Consider the following 19,988-nt stretch of genomic DNA (forward strand, 5'->3'; position numbering starts at 1 on the left):
AAAAAAGAAGAGGGCAATGGTCGGATAGATTGCGAGGAAGGACCTTCAACTTACAATGCCCCACCTATTAATCCATTCATCGAATACCAAAGCTCTATTGAGGTGACTACAACTAGTACCGTCACCTTTAAACTATGTGAACTTTCTACTAATTAGTGGTAGATTATTCAAACACATATCATCAATGAAGGAGTTAAATGCTTCTATTTCCCTTTTATTTACTTGTCCGCCACGTCCTAATCTCTCCCTAATTGATCTCACTGCATTTAAGTCGTCAAGTACACACCAACATGCTTCACCTAACCCCCTTCTTGACATTGTGAGTTCTTGTCATATCCTCTTCTTCTCCACAATCCCACATGGAGAGTAAACATTAACCACCACAACATTAGTTGTTGAAGTAACATTATTCAATTGAAGACAAATTTCAATGAATCTCGTACCCCTAAAGGTATAAAATAAATTGGCCTTTGTTCCATCCCAAATGATTAGCATTCTTCTACTTTTACTTACTGCCAAATAATGAACTCATTTATATTCATCACGATCCCATATAGTATTAATAACCCTCTCCTCCATCTCCTTTATCTTTGTTTCTTGGATAGCTATTATATCACACTTCTCCTCCATCCCAAATAATTAGTATTCTTCTATTTTTACCTACTGCCAGATAGTGAACCCATTTACATTCATCACGATCCCATATAGTATTAATAACCCTCTCCTCCATCTTTGTTTCTTGGATAGCTATTATATCACACTTCTCCTATTTTATTAAGTGTCTCACCTTCTTCTCCTTCAAATCCCCTCCTATACCTCTTATGTTGATAGAAGCAATCTTCATAATAAACCATGCACCCCTTAGCACTTTCTTTCTCAAGAGTAACTTTATCCCTAACCTCTATTTCAATAAGTTTTTGTAACACTTCTTGTCCATTTCCTTGCACCTGAATCCCCACTTCCTTACAGAGTTTCAATATTCTCATTAAGATCAATGTAGGCTCATTTTTTTTTTAACAAATTGTTACAGTTTGTAATTCCTCCATTGTAAATTGAGTTCTTTAGATTTATCTTGCAAGTCTTGGTTCTCATGCTCTCGTCTTGATGGATAGCGTCCTTCTATTGGCCATTGTGATCATCTATGAATGCCTCTTTCTTCTTCTTCGAGTTTTTTTGCTTACAGGTTTGTGTGTTGTTGGTTAAGGGTGGTGTATAATTTTGAAATGGTAGACTTGCATATTTCTTTTTTCTCATGACCACATTTTTAATACAACCTAGTTGGGTCATATTTGCTAGGCCCAAATCACTCACTTGATGGCTACATGATTGTACAAGAGCCTCCGAATTGTTTGATTCCACATCCATATCTAATTAGGTTTCTTCTATTTCTATTGGGTCACTACAACTTGGCCCAAAGCTTACCATCGATTTTACATTTTCGCATGCACAACATCCTGAGTTTGTCTCATAATTTCTTATTTATTGTCAAATCTGCTATATCTAGACACATTCACTATCTTCCGCATGTTACTTAACGTTATGAAACTCAGTCTCTTTTCCATGGCATGGACATCCTTGACCTCGCTGTACAAACCTGAATCTGCATTCATCCTTGTCACGTTTCTTCAAAATAAACAAATCTCAACCTTCCCATACCTCTGGAATATCTTCTACGGTACTAACACTCCATGAACATCTAAAAAATTTGTAAAAAAAATGTTGGTAACATTTGTATATGACCAACGTAACTATTAAATTTTACTTGAGATTTTCTCTATTGAGCAATAAGCATTCATCCACCATGAACTTCCAACCCCTCTCACTCTCATTATAGTACAATGCAAACTACTTTTCTTTAGCACTCCTACTTTTCTTTCGATCTCAACACTATTTAAAATCTTTACGATTCACTCTACTCTAATTCCCCTACGCTCAAACATCTCAAAAAAGAATTCTACCTAGCCGTCACCTGAACACCTTCTTAGATTATCAATCTATATAACAAAGTACAGAACAAACATTTCAGATATCAAACATAACATAAGTTTGTATGAATAAATTTATCCGTCAGTTATATTATGTATCTGCTAATATTAAGTGAACATTTAAAGAACCAACAAATCAAGAGATTAAAAACAATAATAAAACCATTAATGAGAATATCGTCTGCGCATATGTTGCCATGACCTTATTTTAATATATAAAATTTTTGAATGATTTTCAAGTTTGTCAATGAACAGCTATCATCCGTTGTAGCCTTCAGGAGAATTAATTAGTTTGACAAAGTCCCATGATAGGATCGTTAGAAAATGAAGTTAGCCATACTATTTTTTTTTTAAATACTAATAACATATTCATCTAATGTAAGCACTTTTTGTTACATTTAAAAAAATTAAAATATTTATTTTGTAAATTAATTATTTTTAAAAAATATACTAACAAGTATCCTAAATAAGTATGCTGATTAAAATATTTACAATAATTTTCTATAAGAAAATATAAAAATATTTACTTTCACAATTTTTAATATATATTTTTAATTAAAATTTTGTATTTATTGATTCTTTAACCAATATCTGACAAGACTCTTCTTTAATAAGTTGATTAATTACAAAAAAATGTGATGAATATTATTTAAAAAAACGTGTTAGTAGTATTATTCTTTATTAAAATACGAATAAAAATGTTTTATTATTAAGAAATATTTGCTGATTTTTAATTGGATCTAGCTCGCTTTTTCAGCATTGCCATCTCAAAAGACAAAAAGAGACTTCTGTTGCTACGTATTGTTCATGTTTTTGGCAATGACTTGGTTCTGTAGTTGGAGATGTCCAAGCAGTAATTACGTAATATATTGGCCTGTAGATATGGATAAGTGTTATAAATAGAAAAATAGAGGATTTAATTGTAATATTTTAGAAATTAAATAAACAGGAATAGAAAATAACCGTTTTAACGGTTAATTAGTGTGTCTAGGTAGTTAGTAAATGGCAGAAAAATAGTTGTAAGGAATTATAGATTATCAAAAGACTCTTTTATAATTATTTGATTATTATGAATGAAATTTAGTAACGTGTTCCTTTCCTATTTTGTTGTTGTGATTGGAGAGTGAATAAGTTTGAGAGGGATTTTCAATTTCTTCTCTGACAATAAGCATGTAAATGTCAAGTTCGTATTAAGTGACTCTCATTTTGTCTGCTTCGTTATATTGCTTTCCTCGTCGATGCACCAACTACATATTTTTCATGTCACCCTATCCATTATTTTTTTTCTTTTTTAAATGTATATATAAGTAATTTTATTCAAAACGTTTGAAATATGAAACTTAAATAAAATACTTTTTATGGATAATGTATGAAAGTAAACAAAAACACAAACAATGACACATTATTGTCGTTAAAAATGAAAGATAAATATATGATAATCATCATGAAATAGACTCTTCTATATTAAATCATTAGGAGACTTTCAAACAAAAAAAATTAAAACGGAAACTTATCTGAATCCATAAATAATTTCCAAATTCACAAATAATTTGATGCATGAACTTGTATTTCATCATCAAGTCTTATATGCACAGTTTGTTTTGAAAAATAAAAGTCTCTTCTTTGATGATAAGATGTTAGGGAGAGAGGGAATATATATATATATATAACCTAAGGATCATAATCATTTTATAATAACTATATATCTTTTTACGAAGAAAAATGACTCTTGAAATGACTAGAATTTTTCTTATTTCTATTTTATCTTATTATAAAATTTAATAACTACACATTAAAAATTTCATACCTAATGAGATATCGTCAATTCTAATAATTTAATCCTTATAAAATTACTTCAAAGGAATAAAAATTTATAAATAAATTATGATATAGATGAGTAATAATATATGTATATCTAACAATTATTCATTACTCGTTAAATTAAAAATAAAAAAACTTTAACTCATTCACTTCTAATAAGAGTCACAAAGATTTGTTCTACAAACAGCAGGATCTAAATAATCTAAATGGCAATAAGTGCATATATGACTATTTTCTCTTCTAAAGTTATCCAGAATGCTTCAACCTTTTTCTACTTTGTTAGGGTCTATCACTTTTCTCATGGCTCCAACTCTACGTTTTCTTTTTAGTTTTAGTTTAATTAGTAGAGTTTTTATTTGGTTTTTGTTAGATATATAGCTTTAAAGTGTTTCTTTTTGTCCTCATTAGTGTAAGCATTTGGCTTCTTTTATAAATGTTTAATTTAGCTCATGGGGCTAAATTAAACTCTAGGAATGATATATCTTGTATTACTGATAAGAAAATTGACTATAAGCATGTTACATGCAAACCCTGAATGAGAATTGAGATTCGCATAATTTTATAATTTTTAAACTTTTTAATTAATAATAAAGATTATATTTTAAAATTCATGTTAGACACTTAAACAGTGTTAATAATAGTTTTCTCATAAATAATACCATCATTTTCAACCAGTCATCTAAATAAAAAAGTAGAAGTAAATATATTTTTCAAGCACCTATATATCATTCCTAGTATCATATGATACCAAGTTCTTGAAATTGACTTCCACGGTTTGAAAAACATCTATGATATTTAAGAAAATCAAATCATAGCAGACAAAAAGTCAATTTGGATCTCTAATTTCTGCAAACCAAAACCTCATCAAAGAGGAAACCATAATAAAATGAAGGCCTTTTAAAAGAATATTTTTTATAATTAAAAAATATATACTGTAAGGATTTAAAGTACTACCTTGAATTCGACTGGCCTTGAAAAAGAAATCAAAACTTCCTATCATCAAATCTCTCCAAGCAAACCCATAACGTAAACACACAGGCATCCTACTATCAATTTCTATTAACAGTAAGCAGAGAAAAAAAAATTGGCTAAAAATTAATTTTTATGTTTGTATAATATATCTTAATTAACAGTCAAAATTAAATCTTTTCGATATACAAAGATTATTTAATACAACATTTGATGGCTTAGTCAACAATTTTTTCCATGTAGTAGATAACAGTTTTAACTTCCTGATTATTCAAAAAGTATAATATTGAGTCATTTTATAAGTCATTATTATTATTCAATTTTATTTTTACTTAAATAAAAATAATAATAAACAATATTAAAAAAAATTATATAAAACATGTCTTTTACTATATGCAACTCTTGTTCTTCCATCTCTCTCTTCTTTCACATTCAACTCTTCCTTTCCAACTTTTTTTTTTTCATACACAACTCATCTCTTTCTCTCATACTTTCTTCTTTTCCTCTCTATTGGCACCTTTACTCCTTTTATCCTCTTTTTTTTTATATTCAACTCTTTTTTTCTCTCGTACTCTTTTCCTTCTAACTCTATATTGGCTTCCTTCATCCCTTTAGTCTTTTTTCTCTCTACATGCATCCCTACCTAGTCTCCTTTTACTCTCTTCATCCTCTCACACTCATTTAGCCTTTCATCTACTTCCTCTCACCAAAAATACAAAATTTATTTAAGTAAAATTTATATAAATTATTTTTTATTTTATTTTTATTTTTATTCAAGCAAACTTATTTTTGTTTAAATAAAAATAGAATTGAAGGTTGAATTCCGTTGGAAAGAATTTAGATCTTAAAAAACATTATTATTTATTTTATTTAAGCAACAATTTTATAATTAGTATTGCAGTAAAAAAAAAACCATTGCTAAAATTAATGGACATCTTATAAACGACTTACCGATACCATTAAAACAATTGTTTAAACTTCATACAACAATTTTTATTTTATTTTTTACTTTTACGAACAATATTTTAAACTGATACTTAAACAATAAAATATTGTAGTAATTTTTTTTTATAAGAATTAAACTATAATCAATATAATATACTTAAAAAATCATTTATTTGCTTATCGTATGTATTGCACATTACTAGTATTAAAAAATGATTTGAAGTTTTCTTTATTACTGTTTTAATTTGCACACAACCCGTCTACCGGGTGTGTTCGATGTATGTAAACGTTGGGCGGTTTAATAATTTCCAAACCTTCAAGTTAGGGTTAGCAACCTCTAACATTTTATTTTGAAAAAAAATGGAAATTATTCTTTTCAAAAAGATTAAAAGTGTTTAATACTACCACTTAGCATACGGATCAAATGGAAGATAAGTGCTCTAGCTTAATTTGTGAAGGAATATATTTAATATTGTTAAATTTAATAAAAAAATAATATTTAATTTTAATGAAGAGTGATATAATTAATTTTTTCTTACTTAAAATCAAATTTTTTATTAAGTGACCAAGGATAAGTTGGGATACAAAGCACTTATTTAATAAATTCTTAAATACATTAGAACGTATGTCATAAATTTAACTGTAAAACACTTTTAGAATAAGTTTAAAAAATTATTTTGATAATTTGTATTAAAAAATTATTAAAATATTAATAATAGTTTGTAAAACTTACAAAAGATATTTTTATTAACTCTTTTAAATTCCCTAAAAGTATAAATGACTAAAATGATAATAAATAATTTTTTAAATTTAATTATTTGTCTAAAATAAAATGTAAAAGATTGTGAACTTCTAGTCTGGAGATTAATAATTTTCACACAAATAGAGAATGTAAATAGTGAGAACTAGATTGATGAAAGTAAATTTTAGTCATAAAATAATTATGCATAATTTTTTTTTTTTTTCATTTTACTTATTTCTATTCCTATCTGTTTCATTTTTACTGTACGGTAATGATTAGCAAGTAGCTCTTGCAGTCATGACCTTCACTTAAGAAGCTATCTTATTTGCAAAATAATTATAACAATAAGGTCCAAAGGACCTAGTTAAAGAACAAGATGAGTGTTTTTTCTTTACTATCTTTATGGACATAGGTCTATCCTTTTAAATGATATTACAAATGCATGAAGCTTGATCGTGCCTATATTCATATAAAACATTTAGAATCAATAATAAGTTTGCAATATAGCTATTTAATTATAACTTCTAATAAAAAGAAGCATGCATGTGGCTTGGACTATTTTAGTGTCCATACATTTTCACTAAGGAAGACTTGCTATTCCTAGATCAGCAGCGGATCAAAAGTCAAAATCTCGAGTAATCTTAATGAAGAATCTGAAAACAACGGCACGTACTTGGAGCTTTCCTTCTAAAGACTAAGTAGGCCGTTGTTCCCTTCGAAATGGGTAAGCTTCTCAAATACACGAAAGGAACAAGTCTAGTATGATGAAAACAGATAGCTATAGTGCCTTGTATATCAGGTAGACTTAATTGGACAAATTGCTCGACATAGAGTTCCATGTTTTGAAAGTTTTATAACAGAAATAATAATAATAATAATAATAATAATAATGAAATGTGTGTTTAGAAACACATTAAAAAACTTATAAACGTAAATTTAATACCAAAGCTATAATTAGTAGTGTTGAAGTAAGTATGTAATTCATACTTAATTAAATGTTGATCCAAAAACATGTTAGAAAATAGACGCAAGAACTGGCTTCAAAACAAAACCGGACATGACCAGGACAGGACTTATAATGGCACAAACCACAACCTGGTGGCAGCACACCAAAGGAAACAAGGCATGGTGTGTTTGGTTTAAAAATAAGGGATGTAGAAGTGAGTCATACTAACTTTGGTTTGTAACAAATAAGGTTAATGCTTTGTCTGTTAATAGTCGAAATGAAGAGAATGGAAATGGGAGATAATGTAAATGGTCAGTTTCATCGCATTTCAATGGTTTGTTTTTGCTGTAATTAGTGGTTGAAATTCTACGATATTTTGAGACTCATTGGGCTACATTTCCTCTCATTTGAGCGACGAGATGGAGCTGACCAATAGGCCCTCATCTGGACATGGGTTGAGGGGTATCTGAAATATTTTATTTTTGCGATAGGGGGGACGTTGCTTTGAAACATGGTACGAGGAACCCTGACCAAAAAAATAAATATACAATCATAAAAAGTTCATAAGGGTGGGCATTTTTATTAAGCAACCAGATTAGCACAAAGATGCAAAATTCAGTAGAAGCCTTAAAGCGAAAACGCGTCAAATGCACCTATAGATAATGGAAGCTCCTGAATACGGTATTGTCACTTTCGTTTATGCTCTACTTTGAGACATGGAACTTTCTTTCTGATACCTGCATGCTGTTTAGCTCGGATGCTTTCCTTCGGTGTTAGTAACATTACAATCAATCCCAAAATTACAATTGCATAAATTTACAACTTCATTTTTTGTTGTTTAAATAGTTTATATCAATTTGCACGTCACATACTGAAAGTATACTAAAAAGGGTCTCAAGTTCCTCACTTCGATTCGCTCTCTTCCGCAAAACTATCATGTGAAAAGAAAATGTAAATACAGTGAAGCATTTTATTTTTATTTTGGGTAACTTGCTTATAAATTCAGTCCTTTTAATTTAGTTTCTAATTTCTTAAAATTCAATTTAGTCATTTTATTTTTTAAGATAATTTAAATGTCATTACTTTTCTTTCAATAAAGCCTACAAATTATCATTGTATGTAAATATTTGGAGCTTATGAAATTGAAATACAAAACAATTTTGAAAGTTTAGATGTCAAATTTTGTAATTTTTTTGAGAAATTTGAAAGGTTTTGATGAAAAAATATGATTTGAGGAAAAATTTTGAAACCTTTTTATTTTGTCAAATTTCAAATTTTAGCTAGTGAATTTTGAGTAAATTGCGATTCAAACAATTTATTTCATGAAATTTTTTTAATAAAACGTAAAAATTTGAGATTTATTTAAAAATAATGGTCAAACCAGTCGCTCAAAGTCCAATCTCAGAATGAAAAGTGCCATAAACCGTTCTCTCTCTCTCTCTCTCTTTTGTTATGTTTATTTTAAAATCTACATCAACTATAAAATTTTGCTAATAACTGTATGAGATTTAACAATATTATAGGTATAAAATCATTAATTGTATCAATTAAGATTAAAAAATAAGTACATAAACCTCGGTCGAAAGAAATTTCATATTTTAGTCACATTACTTATAGTAAAAATTATGATGGCCAAAAAGAAGACTTGTAGTTAAAAAATAATAATAAAAAAGAATTACATTATTACCTGCTCATATTTTAAAATGATTGACTATCATGAATTTCAAGGGGGAGCTTAAACTGCGCTCTAGCAGTCATAAGACACCCATCAGTTAAAAAAATGGAGGAAATTTTTTTGAAAAACTACAATGTATATTGACCTTCTTCTGAAAGCTGATCGGAAGGAATTTGGCCAAAAGTGTCAGGACAGGAGTTCCAGTTTCCTTGTTTTCGGGCCTCCCAATACCCTCCTAAATAGCGGTATGTACCGCTTGCTTTATCCCTAGCAAACCACCGTGGTTCCCATCCGCTCTCTTGCATTTTTCGAGCCTGAATCCCATTTAAACAAACATATATCAATAACAATCATAACTAACAAAATTAACTAAGAAAAAAAGTTCATAATACCAGGATTTGACTCCTCTAAAGTGCAAGAAAGGTAAATATTAGTGGGGTTGAGATTTTAACAACATAATTTTTATATAAATGTATGTATTTTATTACAATTTCAACTGTTAAAATTTTCAATTGTTGGTTATCACTTTAATTCCTTAGAGAATCTAAATATATAACTGGAAAATCCCTGTTTTAATCTCTCCACTTTCCTCCCTGACAGACAGCGTTTAAAGAATTTCAGACCTTATCGAACAATTACACAATTACACCTGGTGATCGTGATCCTTAAAAATGTAGGTGTTATACTACTGATCTTGATCACTTGGTCAAAACAAAAACATGAAAATTGTTTGGTCCGGAAGAAGTAGCATGGATGGAAAGTTTGCCCAACCAATGAGCGGGCAGGTAGATCACACATTAACAAATCGGTTAAAAGTGTTCATTCTATTAAAACTAAAACAGTTAGTGCTTGATTATGGGGATCAGCTCTATCAGTGTTAAGTAATGTTTCCCGTCTTCCACAAGTACTTGACAATTGAAGTAAGTCAGATTTAAGAACAGGATTTGAAGCACCAAATAAAATGCTCCCATTGCTCAGGTAGCGTTTGACATTATAGAAAGAATGGAATGGGATGAAATGCTACAGAAAAGTTTTGTTCTATTTTCCTTGATTACACCCTTGTTAGTGGAACCAAGAGGTACTATTTTTTAATCTAATATTCTATTTTGTTCTAGTTTTAAACCAAACATATAATAAAACTACATATCCTGTTGTGCCCCATTCCAACATGTCTAGCTAATGCATTCCTGAATACTAACCTACTACAAGTGAAATCAACAAAGGAAACACACAAAATAGTAAAAGGAAAAATCTACCTGGCGTTGCCGTTGTTCTAGCCGTAACTTTTCTGAATTTGCCATCTCATACTCCCCATTTTCCAAATGCCTTTGGTCTGGTCTTAACCTGGAATCAGTAGGTGGCAGCTTTTCCTATGTATACACAAATAAAAGTGATAATCTGAGTCAATAAATGTCTACCAGGAGCATGAGCAGGTGCACAATATGCAAAATATGATCATATGAATATTGTTAAATTTATCTTATCTTTATAGCTCTTCCATGTTATAGAAATGGTCGCAAAATTTCATTGTTGATGCAAAGAGTAAATAACATACACCAACTCAAGCATGCATGTGGTAAAAAAGACAGTGGAAAATACAGCACATTTTGTCCACTAAAGAAATAATAGAGGGATAGACTGGCTACACAGTTGAAAAACAGACCTTTAATCCAGGGGTAAGTTCATTTAATGTGATGGCGAACCGAGTGAAGTTATATCTAGTGGGAAACTTGGGAGGCTTGCTCCGCTTCCATATTAGATGGGCTTCAGACAATGATTCATAACCTTTCCCCTTCCCACCATAGTCTCCATTGATATAATACATGCTGTCATCCCATTTTCCGAGTAATGTAGACAATGTTTTACCATTTCTATCCTGAACAATACCATGAACCTGAAAAAGAGGGCAGACTACTGTAAAAGACAATCCTCGGCAACATAAGTTCACATCATAGCAAAGACAACCCTCTTAAAAAGTCAAATCATGAAACATATATGTAGCACCTGGTGAGGATTTCGATCAATTATAGATTGTTCCTTGAATTTCAGTTTGCATGAGTAGTCTCGATTCCCCTGTATACGCATTGTACCATAATGATCACAATACAGCTTTCCCAGTATAAGATTGTATATTGATGTAGTGACCTGACAGAACAGTTCCATATCAGTTTTGAACCAAAGCTGTACACTACACAGCATTTTCTTTGTGGCCATTGGACACATTAGTGGAAGCAGTTAAATATAAATTACCTTACTCCATTGGAATACTTCACCATCATCAAATTCCAAAGTTAAAATACCAACAGGATCAAGCTGAATTGATCGACCCCAAAATTTACTCTTTAAGTTGCTATCACCCCAAAATTTCCAACCTGTACCCTCACAGTGACATGCGACTATCATAGGATGATGACTAACCTGAGAGGAAGCAGAAATATTAATATTTCGAAACAGAAACAGATATTTTCTAAAAGGCATAACTATATCACGGTTGAAATCCAAATTCTATTGCATTTCATGGGTTTCTATGAAACTTATTCATCCAATCTGATGAACTTTTATCACCTTTTAATTTTGGGCAAATTACATTCACACCCCATGATATTAACAAAATTTAACCTGATACCCCTCCCTTTTTTCCACTACTTTGACTTTCCCTAATTCAAATAACTGCATAAGAAATCAAGGATGGTTTGTGTAATCAAGAAAGATATGCAGCGTTATATTGTTACATACAATAAGGGAGGTTTGTGTAAGGTCAACAAAAGGAAAGGTGTTGGATGAAGTTTTGTTAAACTTCAGGGGTGAGTGAATTTCACCCTTTAATTTTTGCAGGTGGCCTTTCAATGGGAGGTTTAAGTATCACAATAAGCATAAGTTATGGCTTGTGGCATTCCTTAATCTTGGCATTGCATTGCCTCCCTAACATTTTCATACCAAAAGAGCAACATGAAGGCTGAAGCTTTCACTTGCTCTTTGCTACTTTTCTAAGGTATACATCATTTCATGATAAATACATATATGATCAAAATAATCATGAAAAGGACAATATTTCTGATAATATCAATGTCTAGGATTAGATTATACCTTCTCTGAGAAAAATCGGAAGCCTTTATCTGGAAAGTCAGCTTCATATGTTTCCCCTAGTAATGGATTAAATGGTTTGCAAATTCTTCCTTCAGTTGAAGCATAGGCTGATACAGCAAAAGCAGCAACATTGAGAATCCTCATGAGGCTATTACCCTGCATAACATCACCAGTGAGTTAAAATAGTAGTTACATTTTACTTAGTAATGCATTGAAGAACTAACAGCATATAAAAGCACAGCAATATGAAACTCAGCCACCATATTATCCAGACATACCCTTCTTCCCCATTCATATGCTCGGTCTAGAAGATACGAATACTCCATTTCTTCACAACATTTTTGTAGAGAGGAGAGAGGCTCATTAAAATAAACAGGAAGGCAAACTTTAGTTAGATCCCTGCCAATATTATCCTTAATCATTGACCAAAGACTGACACCTTTCTCTTTTTCAACAGGGTCAGGCAATTTCTTACGCCGCTTAACAATAGGATAGTTCGTCCCAACAGATCTAATTGAAGGATCTACATCCTCCTCTGAATCAACTGCATAGAGTCCGTCATCTGAGGAGAAAGACGAAACCCTAAAATCAGATCCATTACTTTTAAATGAACTGGACGATGAAAGAAAATCACGAGTGTCAAAAAAGGCAGCCTCGTCATCATCTGTCTCTTCCTCTGCTGCATCATTTCTCTCATTATCATCCTCAGACTCACTTGCACTAGCTTTTGGATCAAAAAGTCAAAATGAAAAAGAAAAATGGAAAGAATTCATAAAAAGTCATTATATCAAATATAACAGTTGGCGTGTAAGTAATTCTAGTTTCAAGAAAATGCACAACAAACCAAATCACGCCATCAAAAAGATCTTATGCATATGAACAGCTCACTATTCAAACACATACCACTAGATTTTTCTTGCCTTAATCTAGAGGAAGCCTCCTGATCATTCAACTGTCTTTGACTCTCATCAACAACAGTGTTCTCCAGATCAACCTTTTCTGTCTACAACAATGAAAGTGTAAATAGAAGTTTATTACTATACAAGAAGGATAAAAATGTCAGCCTTAATCAATGTGTCAACAAATAAAAATAAAGAAAAAAAAACAGAAAAACAGATCAAACAAAAAACTCTCCACAGCCAAAGAAGACTGTTTTGTTTAACAAGGGAGGGAACCATGAAAACATGGGTAATTCAAAGGATGGACTCTAAACATTAACGATCACAACCTTAACCAAGAAATATTGAAACATTTTCTATTTCAAAATTAACCAAGTCCGCTGCTTTTTTCCTAATTAAAATATAAACAGCAGGGGAAGGGGAGGGGAGCGTCAACAATATCTCAGGAAAGCACATTTGCAAAATAAATTAATGCAAAAAAAAATGTTAATATTCTATTAATATCTATCTAATTATATTCAAATCTCTGAGTTATAAATTAATGTTCAAAAGGTATATGGATAAACAAGAACACCCAATATAGGGTGTAGTATCTTATGATTAGTCAATGTGCTGCGCCTTCACATGCAGGGCCTTTAACTGGTAGAGAACTTTTACAGCAAGATAAATAAATAAATGCCAGACATATATCTTGGTGTCTCATTTCAACCTATACAATTTTTTTATAAAGAACATTCAGTCAAACATATATCATAAGTTCAAGGAATAATTTCTAACAGAATTCAGCTAATAATACATTAAAAAATCATCACAAGAAGGAAGAGAGAATCAAAAGAGCTTTGAGACCCACTAACCATAACTTCAATCCTTTTCAATTTATATATTAGACACGCATCAAATTAGTTAAAAAAAAAATATTCTTAATACAAGATATTCTTAATTCATAACAGGAAAGGGATAGGAAAATGACAGAGAAACACTGAATAATATTAATTACAGTTGCACTTCTGCCAAGTGAACTGAGAAAGAAGCCATTAGATTTTGGCTTTAGGTCGTGAACATTCAGAAGTACAAGCCAAGAAATAGGGAAAACTAGAGAAATTACATATCCACAGAATGATAATACACAATTCTCTATTTTCTTTTAACTGAAAAGGAGAAAGACATGGCCTCCTCCCTTCTTTGCCAAGAATTTTAGAGTATTAAGAACGATCAGCTTTCTGTGCAGTAGTAGAAATCCACCAAGAATAGCCAGTTTGATTGGCATGTAGTTTTCTACTTTTCATTAAATGTACCTCTAATTGCCGTAAAGTGTCGACTAGGGTCAACTGCTTCTGCTTAAGCAACAGAATCTGGTTTTGCATCGCCGCATACTCATTTCTCATAATTTGTTCACTGTCCTGAATGGCTGCCTCACTTACACCTTCCTCCATGAGCCGAAGCCTCAGTTTCTCAGTTGAAATGGCCACATTGTCCACCGGTGCCATCAGCTCACTGTTCGACATCCGGGGAAACATATCTTTCACCGCCTGCAAGGCCTCCATCCATGCCACTCGATCCTCACGAGTCTCAGCCCTCAAGTGAAGTCTCTTTGTCCCAGTGAAAATGGAAAATCGCTTGTCATCCGATCTACTCTCACGAATAGTCGAAACCTACATTAAAAGCTTTCTTCCAGTGAAACAACATACACAAGTACAAAGATGAATGTAACAAACAGGACTCATCACTCACAACCCCAAAATAAATAAATTAGAATTATCATGCCTCTAAATTGATTAACATCTTATCCGATAAGCTAAATACTAATTGCATCCAAAACTACTAAAAAAGTGAACAATAGATTAATCAGATATCCAGATTCATAACACAGGCGAAGATTTATTAATTAAAACCTCTGAATTACTAATTCAGTAACCGAAATTCTTCTAGTGTCGTAATTGAAACCGAAATGAAATTAAAACGGAAAATCAACATTAAAAAGAAAAGTAGAACAAAATCAACAAATATAGGAATTGATAAATGAACCTTGAGGTGGATTTCGCCGACGGGCTTACGACGATGGTTGAAGTTATTGTGGTGGTGATGGTGATTCGAATTGCGATTGCGACAGATGATGCGCATGGATTCCTCACCAATGACCTTGGATCCCTTCTCGGTTTCCGAATTGACAACGATCTTATCAGGACCATGAATCTTGTAGTAAGAGAGGACACCGTCTTGGAGCACGAACCACCGTGGCCTCCATCCTTTGCCGTAGTTCACCCACTTGTTCAGTATCCCGGAGATTCCGTTCCCGACGAGGTCGTTGATCTTCACGTCCACCGCAGCCGCTGCCGGAGGATGAACGGCGCGGTTGCTGTCACCGCCGTTGGCGATGCAGAGGCTGATTTGGCCGTGCCGCGGTTCCGAATCGGATCTCACGGCGGCGGGAAGAGGAGGCATGGTGAGGACGGCGAGCGGAGCGGTTGGCGAGGGTTTGACCGGAGAAGAGTGATCGGAGACGGCGGAGACGCAGCAGAAAGGATGCATTAACACGAAAGAGGAATTGAAGAGTCGTTAAATTCTACGGCGGCGACGCGTGGGCGAGAGGTGGCGGCGCAACCGGAAATGACGGTGCTGAAAAAAGAGTGGTTCATCTTATGTAAAGTTATATTTTGTTGAGTTAGTTGTTGGAATGTGTGAAGAATGGGAATGGAAGGCTCAAGAGGAAGAGAGGCAGTGCAAGTTCGCGTGAAGGCTCCGGAGATTAAAAAACGGTTACGTCCTAAGTGGTCTAACTAAGCTCCCCAAAAAAATGAATAAATATATATTTCCATATATTTATTATTTTATTAATTTAATTATATTTGGAATATGGTGGTGGGTGAGAAGAAAGATGCCACGGAAAGCAGAAGAAAAGTGGTGTGTTTGGATTGGAATTGGTTACACTCTTCTTCTTGGAAAAGTAATTGGATACAGAAATAGTATGTCAATTAATTCATTCATTAATTTTCGTTCATCAAATCCAGTTTATGATATTTTTATTATAATTTGTTTCTTTTCTGTAAGCGTTTTGAAAATTCGACTGGAATATTCGGCTGAAGGGGTCGTTGTCAATTTGTTATTTTTTTTAGTTTTGTCAAAAATGTATAAATTAAGCTGGGTAAATTAATTAAACTATGACTTAATGTCTTGATAATTTAATATATAACTAAACTTTTATTAAATTGGTATTAAATATGTCTGCTATGGAATTTTGTTACAAAGAGAATGTTTAAATAAGTTCGTCATTAAGGTCAGATTGTATCTAAAAGTTAAAAACACGCTTACATGTTTATTTATGAATAGCCTGTTAGTATTCGTGAGCGTTTAACCAGTACATTCGTGAATATTGAATTTAATCAATATCAATTAGATATTTAGCGTGTAATTTTAAATAAAAAATATCAATTTTTAAAAATAGTTGATAATTAATAACAATGAAATTTTACCAAGAAAATAGTTATTATACTTTTATATTTTATTAAAAATTAATTTTTTATAATAAAATTTACTATTTTTATATATTTAAACTCAATCGTATGGTTAGAATTAAAAAAAAAAACTCTTCAAAATAAAAATACAAGACTATATTTATGTCAGTTGTTTTAATTTCATCTTTTAAAATTATTTAAACATATAAAATATTTATTTAAAAATTAATATTTATTATATGTTATATTCTATTAATATTTTTTAATAAAAATTAGTATTTTAAATTATTTAAAATCAGTTTTAAGGATCAAATTTAAAATAAACAAAAAAAATTATTTCATTTTTTATTTTTTAATATATTTGAATATAATTTATTAATTCTTTAACATACATTTTAATGTGTTATAGGACCCTTTTATTTGTATGTAAAATAAGGCAAATATTAAGTAAGTATATTAAGGGTAATTAATGATTATTTTTTTTTTTTTAAAAGTCATTGTATATAGTATAGAGGGGCAAACTTAGACTTAAATAAGAATAGACCCAATCTAAGCATTATTTCGTATGCATTTGAACTCTTGAAAGAAAAAATTAAATTTATGTTTTATACTCGAAAGATAGATGGATCTCAAGTAGTGTCTAAAGTTAAAGAACATTGTTAGAATTCATTGTGTTCGACAATATTATGATCTTATTTTGGAAGAATCCTAAGTTAGATGGAGAGAATTTTCAATAATTATCATAGTTAATGTAAATCAACAATTTTTTAGTCCTTTCATCGGAGAGGAAGTAAAAGGCATTGTTTAGAGTTATGAGGGTAATGAAGGTTAGGTCAAGACAAGTTTAATTTAACTTTTATCAAGCATATTTGGGATTATTTAAGCATAAGGTATGTAACATGCATGCTAAATTCTATGTTCATGCTGAGTTTCTAAAAGTTTTTTTTTTTTTTTAGATTTAGTTCTAAAATATAATCCACAAATAATGTTGGATTTTAGACTTATCTCTCTTATTAGGTGTTTTTATAAAATTATCCAAAAGGTGCTACTAAACATATTAAAGACAGTTTTGAGTCTTATGATTCCTTTTAATCAATCAGCTTTCCTGTCAAATGGGCCAATCTTTAAAGATGAAGTTGTAGCTATTAATGAAATAATTGATCTAACAACAACAACAAAATCAAAGAAAGATTGTTTCAATTTTGAAGGTGATTTTTGAAAAGTTCTATGAACACCATAAATTAATTTGTTTTAGATTATATGATGGGTAGGATGGATTTTAATGAGAAGTAGAGGTATTCGGTTAGAGTTTGTATTTATTTATTTTTTCTACTATAGGTTTTAGATGAGATGACCCACTACCTCCTTTTATTTTTCTTAACATTGTTGAAGGATTGTTGGAAAATTTTCTTATTCTTAGAATTTTTTTAAGTTTTAATTAATGTCAAGTCCAATCAAATAATTATTATCTCTCACAGCATGCAGATGATACTTGGTATCCCATTATATATTCATAATTTAAGGCTAAGGTATCTTTTTGAAAGGCAGAAATAGTTATCATTAATTTATAGGCAGGATCACTTTCTTAAATTTCATCCTCCCTACTCTTTCTATTTACTTTTTATTTTATTTAAAAGCTTTATGAAAAATATTAAAGTTGCATATTCAAATTGAAGATATTTTATATTGGGACATTTAATTTGAAGAGAAAAGGGAAATAGCCTAAATTACTCACAAGGTGATGTGCAAGCAAAAAAAAAGAAAACGAAAAAGGATTAGGAGTAGAAAATTTAGGGTGGTTCAATCTTGATTTGCTCAAGGAACTGATAATATTAGTTATTTGATGATTAAAAAAAATTCACAACTATGGAAGGATATTTAAATTCTGGAAATAAGTAATCAAGTTTCAGAATATAGTTCAAAATGGGAGTATAAGGTAAGGATTAGGGATGTAGTTCTATGAAATTTCGACATGAGAATTGATTCAAGGAAAGTGGTCTTAAAAGCTTGTTTTAAAGACTATTTTATGAAGACAAAAATTGTTTTGCAACTCTTGAACTTGGTTAATATTCAAGAAATTGAAAGGATGAATGCAAATGGATTATGGATTTATGGTTGTTTTGGATAGCATCCTTGTTATTCTGCATATTCCATTTTCCAATAATTTATTTTCTCTAGAGATATCCTTATACTCTATCGCTAATGTTTTTAGCTTATGATAAAATTAGATATCGAATACATCTTCAAATCATGCATTTTAAAGTAGAAACAAAAAGGCATATAATGCCTCATTGTGTGAACACGTGCTGAGATTCAATTTTCCTTTCTAATTATAAAAACTGTTATTTTAATTTTATTAGTTTTTATTTTAAATATTTATAAGGAAACAGTTAAAATAACTGATTTTCTATTTTCTATTGTTTATTATAAAATTTTAAAAAATAAAATCAAAATAATATATCAATTTTATTAAATTATTTATTTAATTTTAATTTAATTAATATTAAATAATATATAAAATGAAATCAATTTAATTTACTAAGAAATATATAACTTTTAACATTATATATAATTAAATAATAAAATTTAAAGTATATTTTATTATATATTTTTTATCAAGTAAATATTAACATAAAATGATATTGCATAAAATATTATCAGTTAAATTAAGATATATTATTATTAATACATGATTATTCGAATATAAATCTATAAAAGTGTAGGATAATGTGTAGCCAAACAAAGAAGTTAACAGATGAGTTTGACCATAACTCCAGTCAAACAAAAACACTGTATGAGAACACGTGGTGGTCCTGTAGATGTTAGAGGAACATCTTTTACAGCACCCAACAGCATGTACGTAACCTTTCTCGCAGAATGCAGATGTGTACGTTGTTGTCTGAACTCGGATTCAATTGTACCCACTGTCACCCACTTGAGGTATGAAACCCACCCTTACTTAATTTTTTTTATTACAAAATTGAAAAGGAAATAAAATCATAACTCTTTCTCTTTTATTCACCTTATCTTTTCAAGCATGTTTGGTTTTACTCACCCAAAAAATAAGTTATTTGCACTTTACTTTCTCACAATAATTTCTAAAAAAATTGTTAACCAATACATTCACTAACAAATTAAAAATATTTTTTATTAAAAACATAAAAATACACTCATTTTATTATTTTTAATATATTTAACATAGTTTTTAATAAAAAATAAATTTTCTAATTATTGTTTTTAAAACGTAGATGTTAATTTTTATAATTAAATAATTAAAATAATATGTAATATGTAATATGTAACAATTTTATACAAAACACTAGTTGTTTTTAAAACACCGATTGTAACAATTGTAATTCTTTAATCATTGTTTTTAAAATACTAGTTGGATTAATTAATTAATTAATTTTATAAAATTTTATTAAAAAATAATACTAATAAATACTTACTTGCATTACTTTATTTTA

At 30.3% G+C, this 19,988-nt stretch overlaps 1 protein-coding gene across 1 annotated transcript; it reads right to left on the reverse strand.

Moving 5' to 3' along the window:
- Positions 1-8,912: 8,912 nt before the first annotated feature.
- LOC113874943 (oxysterol-binding protein-related protein 1C-like) lies at positions 8,913-15,844 on the reverse strand. Its single transcript, XM_027513257.1, has 10 exons — positions 15,095-15,844; positions 14,365-14,721; positions 13,074-13,173; positions 12,449-12,894; positions 12,171-12,326; positions 11,334-11,501; positions 11,088-11,228; positions 10,747-10,977; positions 10,340-10,453; positions 8,913-9,397 (listed from the first exon to the last, which is right to left on the reverse strand). Exons 1-10 carry the CDS (start codon positions 15,596-15,598, stop codon positions 9,212-9,214), a joined length of 2,403 nt encoding a protein of 800 aa, XP_027369058.1. The 5' UTR covers positions 15,599-15,844; the 3' UTR covers positions 8,913-9,211.
- Between the last annotated feature and the right edge of the window lie 4,144 nt (positions 15,845-19,988).

Source organism: Abrus precatorius, unplaced genomic scaffold, assembly GCF_003935025.1.
Source record: "Abrus precatorius isolate BTA unplaced genomic scaffold, Abrus_2018 Scaffold8, whole genome shotgun sequence".
Classification (NCBI taxonomy): domain Eukaryota; kingdom Viridiplantae; phylum Streptophyta; class Magnoliopsida; order Fabales; family Fabaceae; genus Abrus; species Abrus precatorius.

Excerpts from the sequence above, each read along its gene's own strand:
- LOC113874943 (XM_027513257.1), bottom strand. The coding sequence starts at position 15,598 with ATGCATCCTTTCTGCTGCGTCTCCGCCGTCTCCGATCACTCTTCTCCG. Across the intron at positions 14,722-15,094 it reads TCGGCGAAATCCACCTCAAG|GTTTCGACTATTCGTGAGAG; the intron begins GTTCATTTATCA and ends CTTTTAATGTAG. Across the intron at positions 9,398-10,339 it reads TAGAACAACGGCAACGCCAG|GCTCGAAAAATGCAAGAGAG; the intron begins GTAGATTTTTCC and ends AATGGGATTCAG.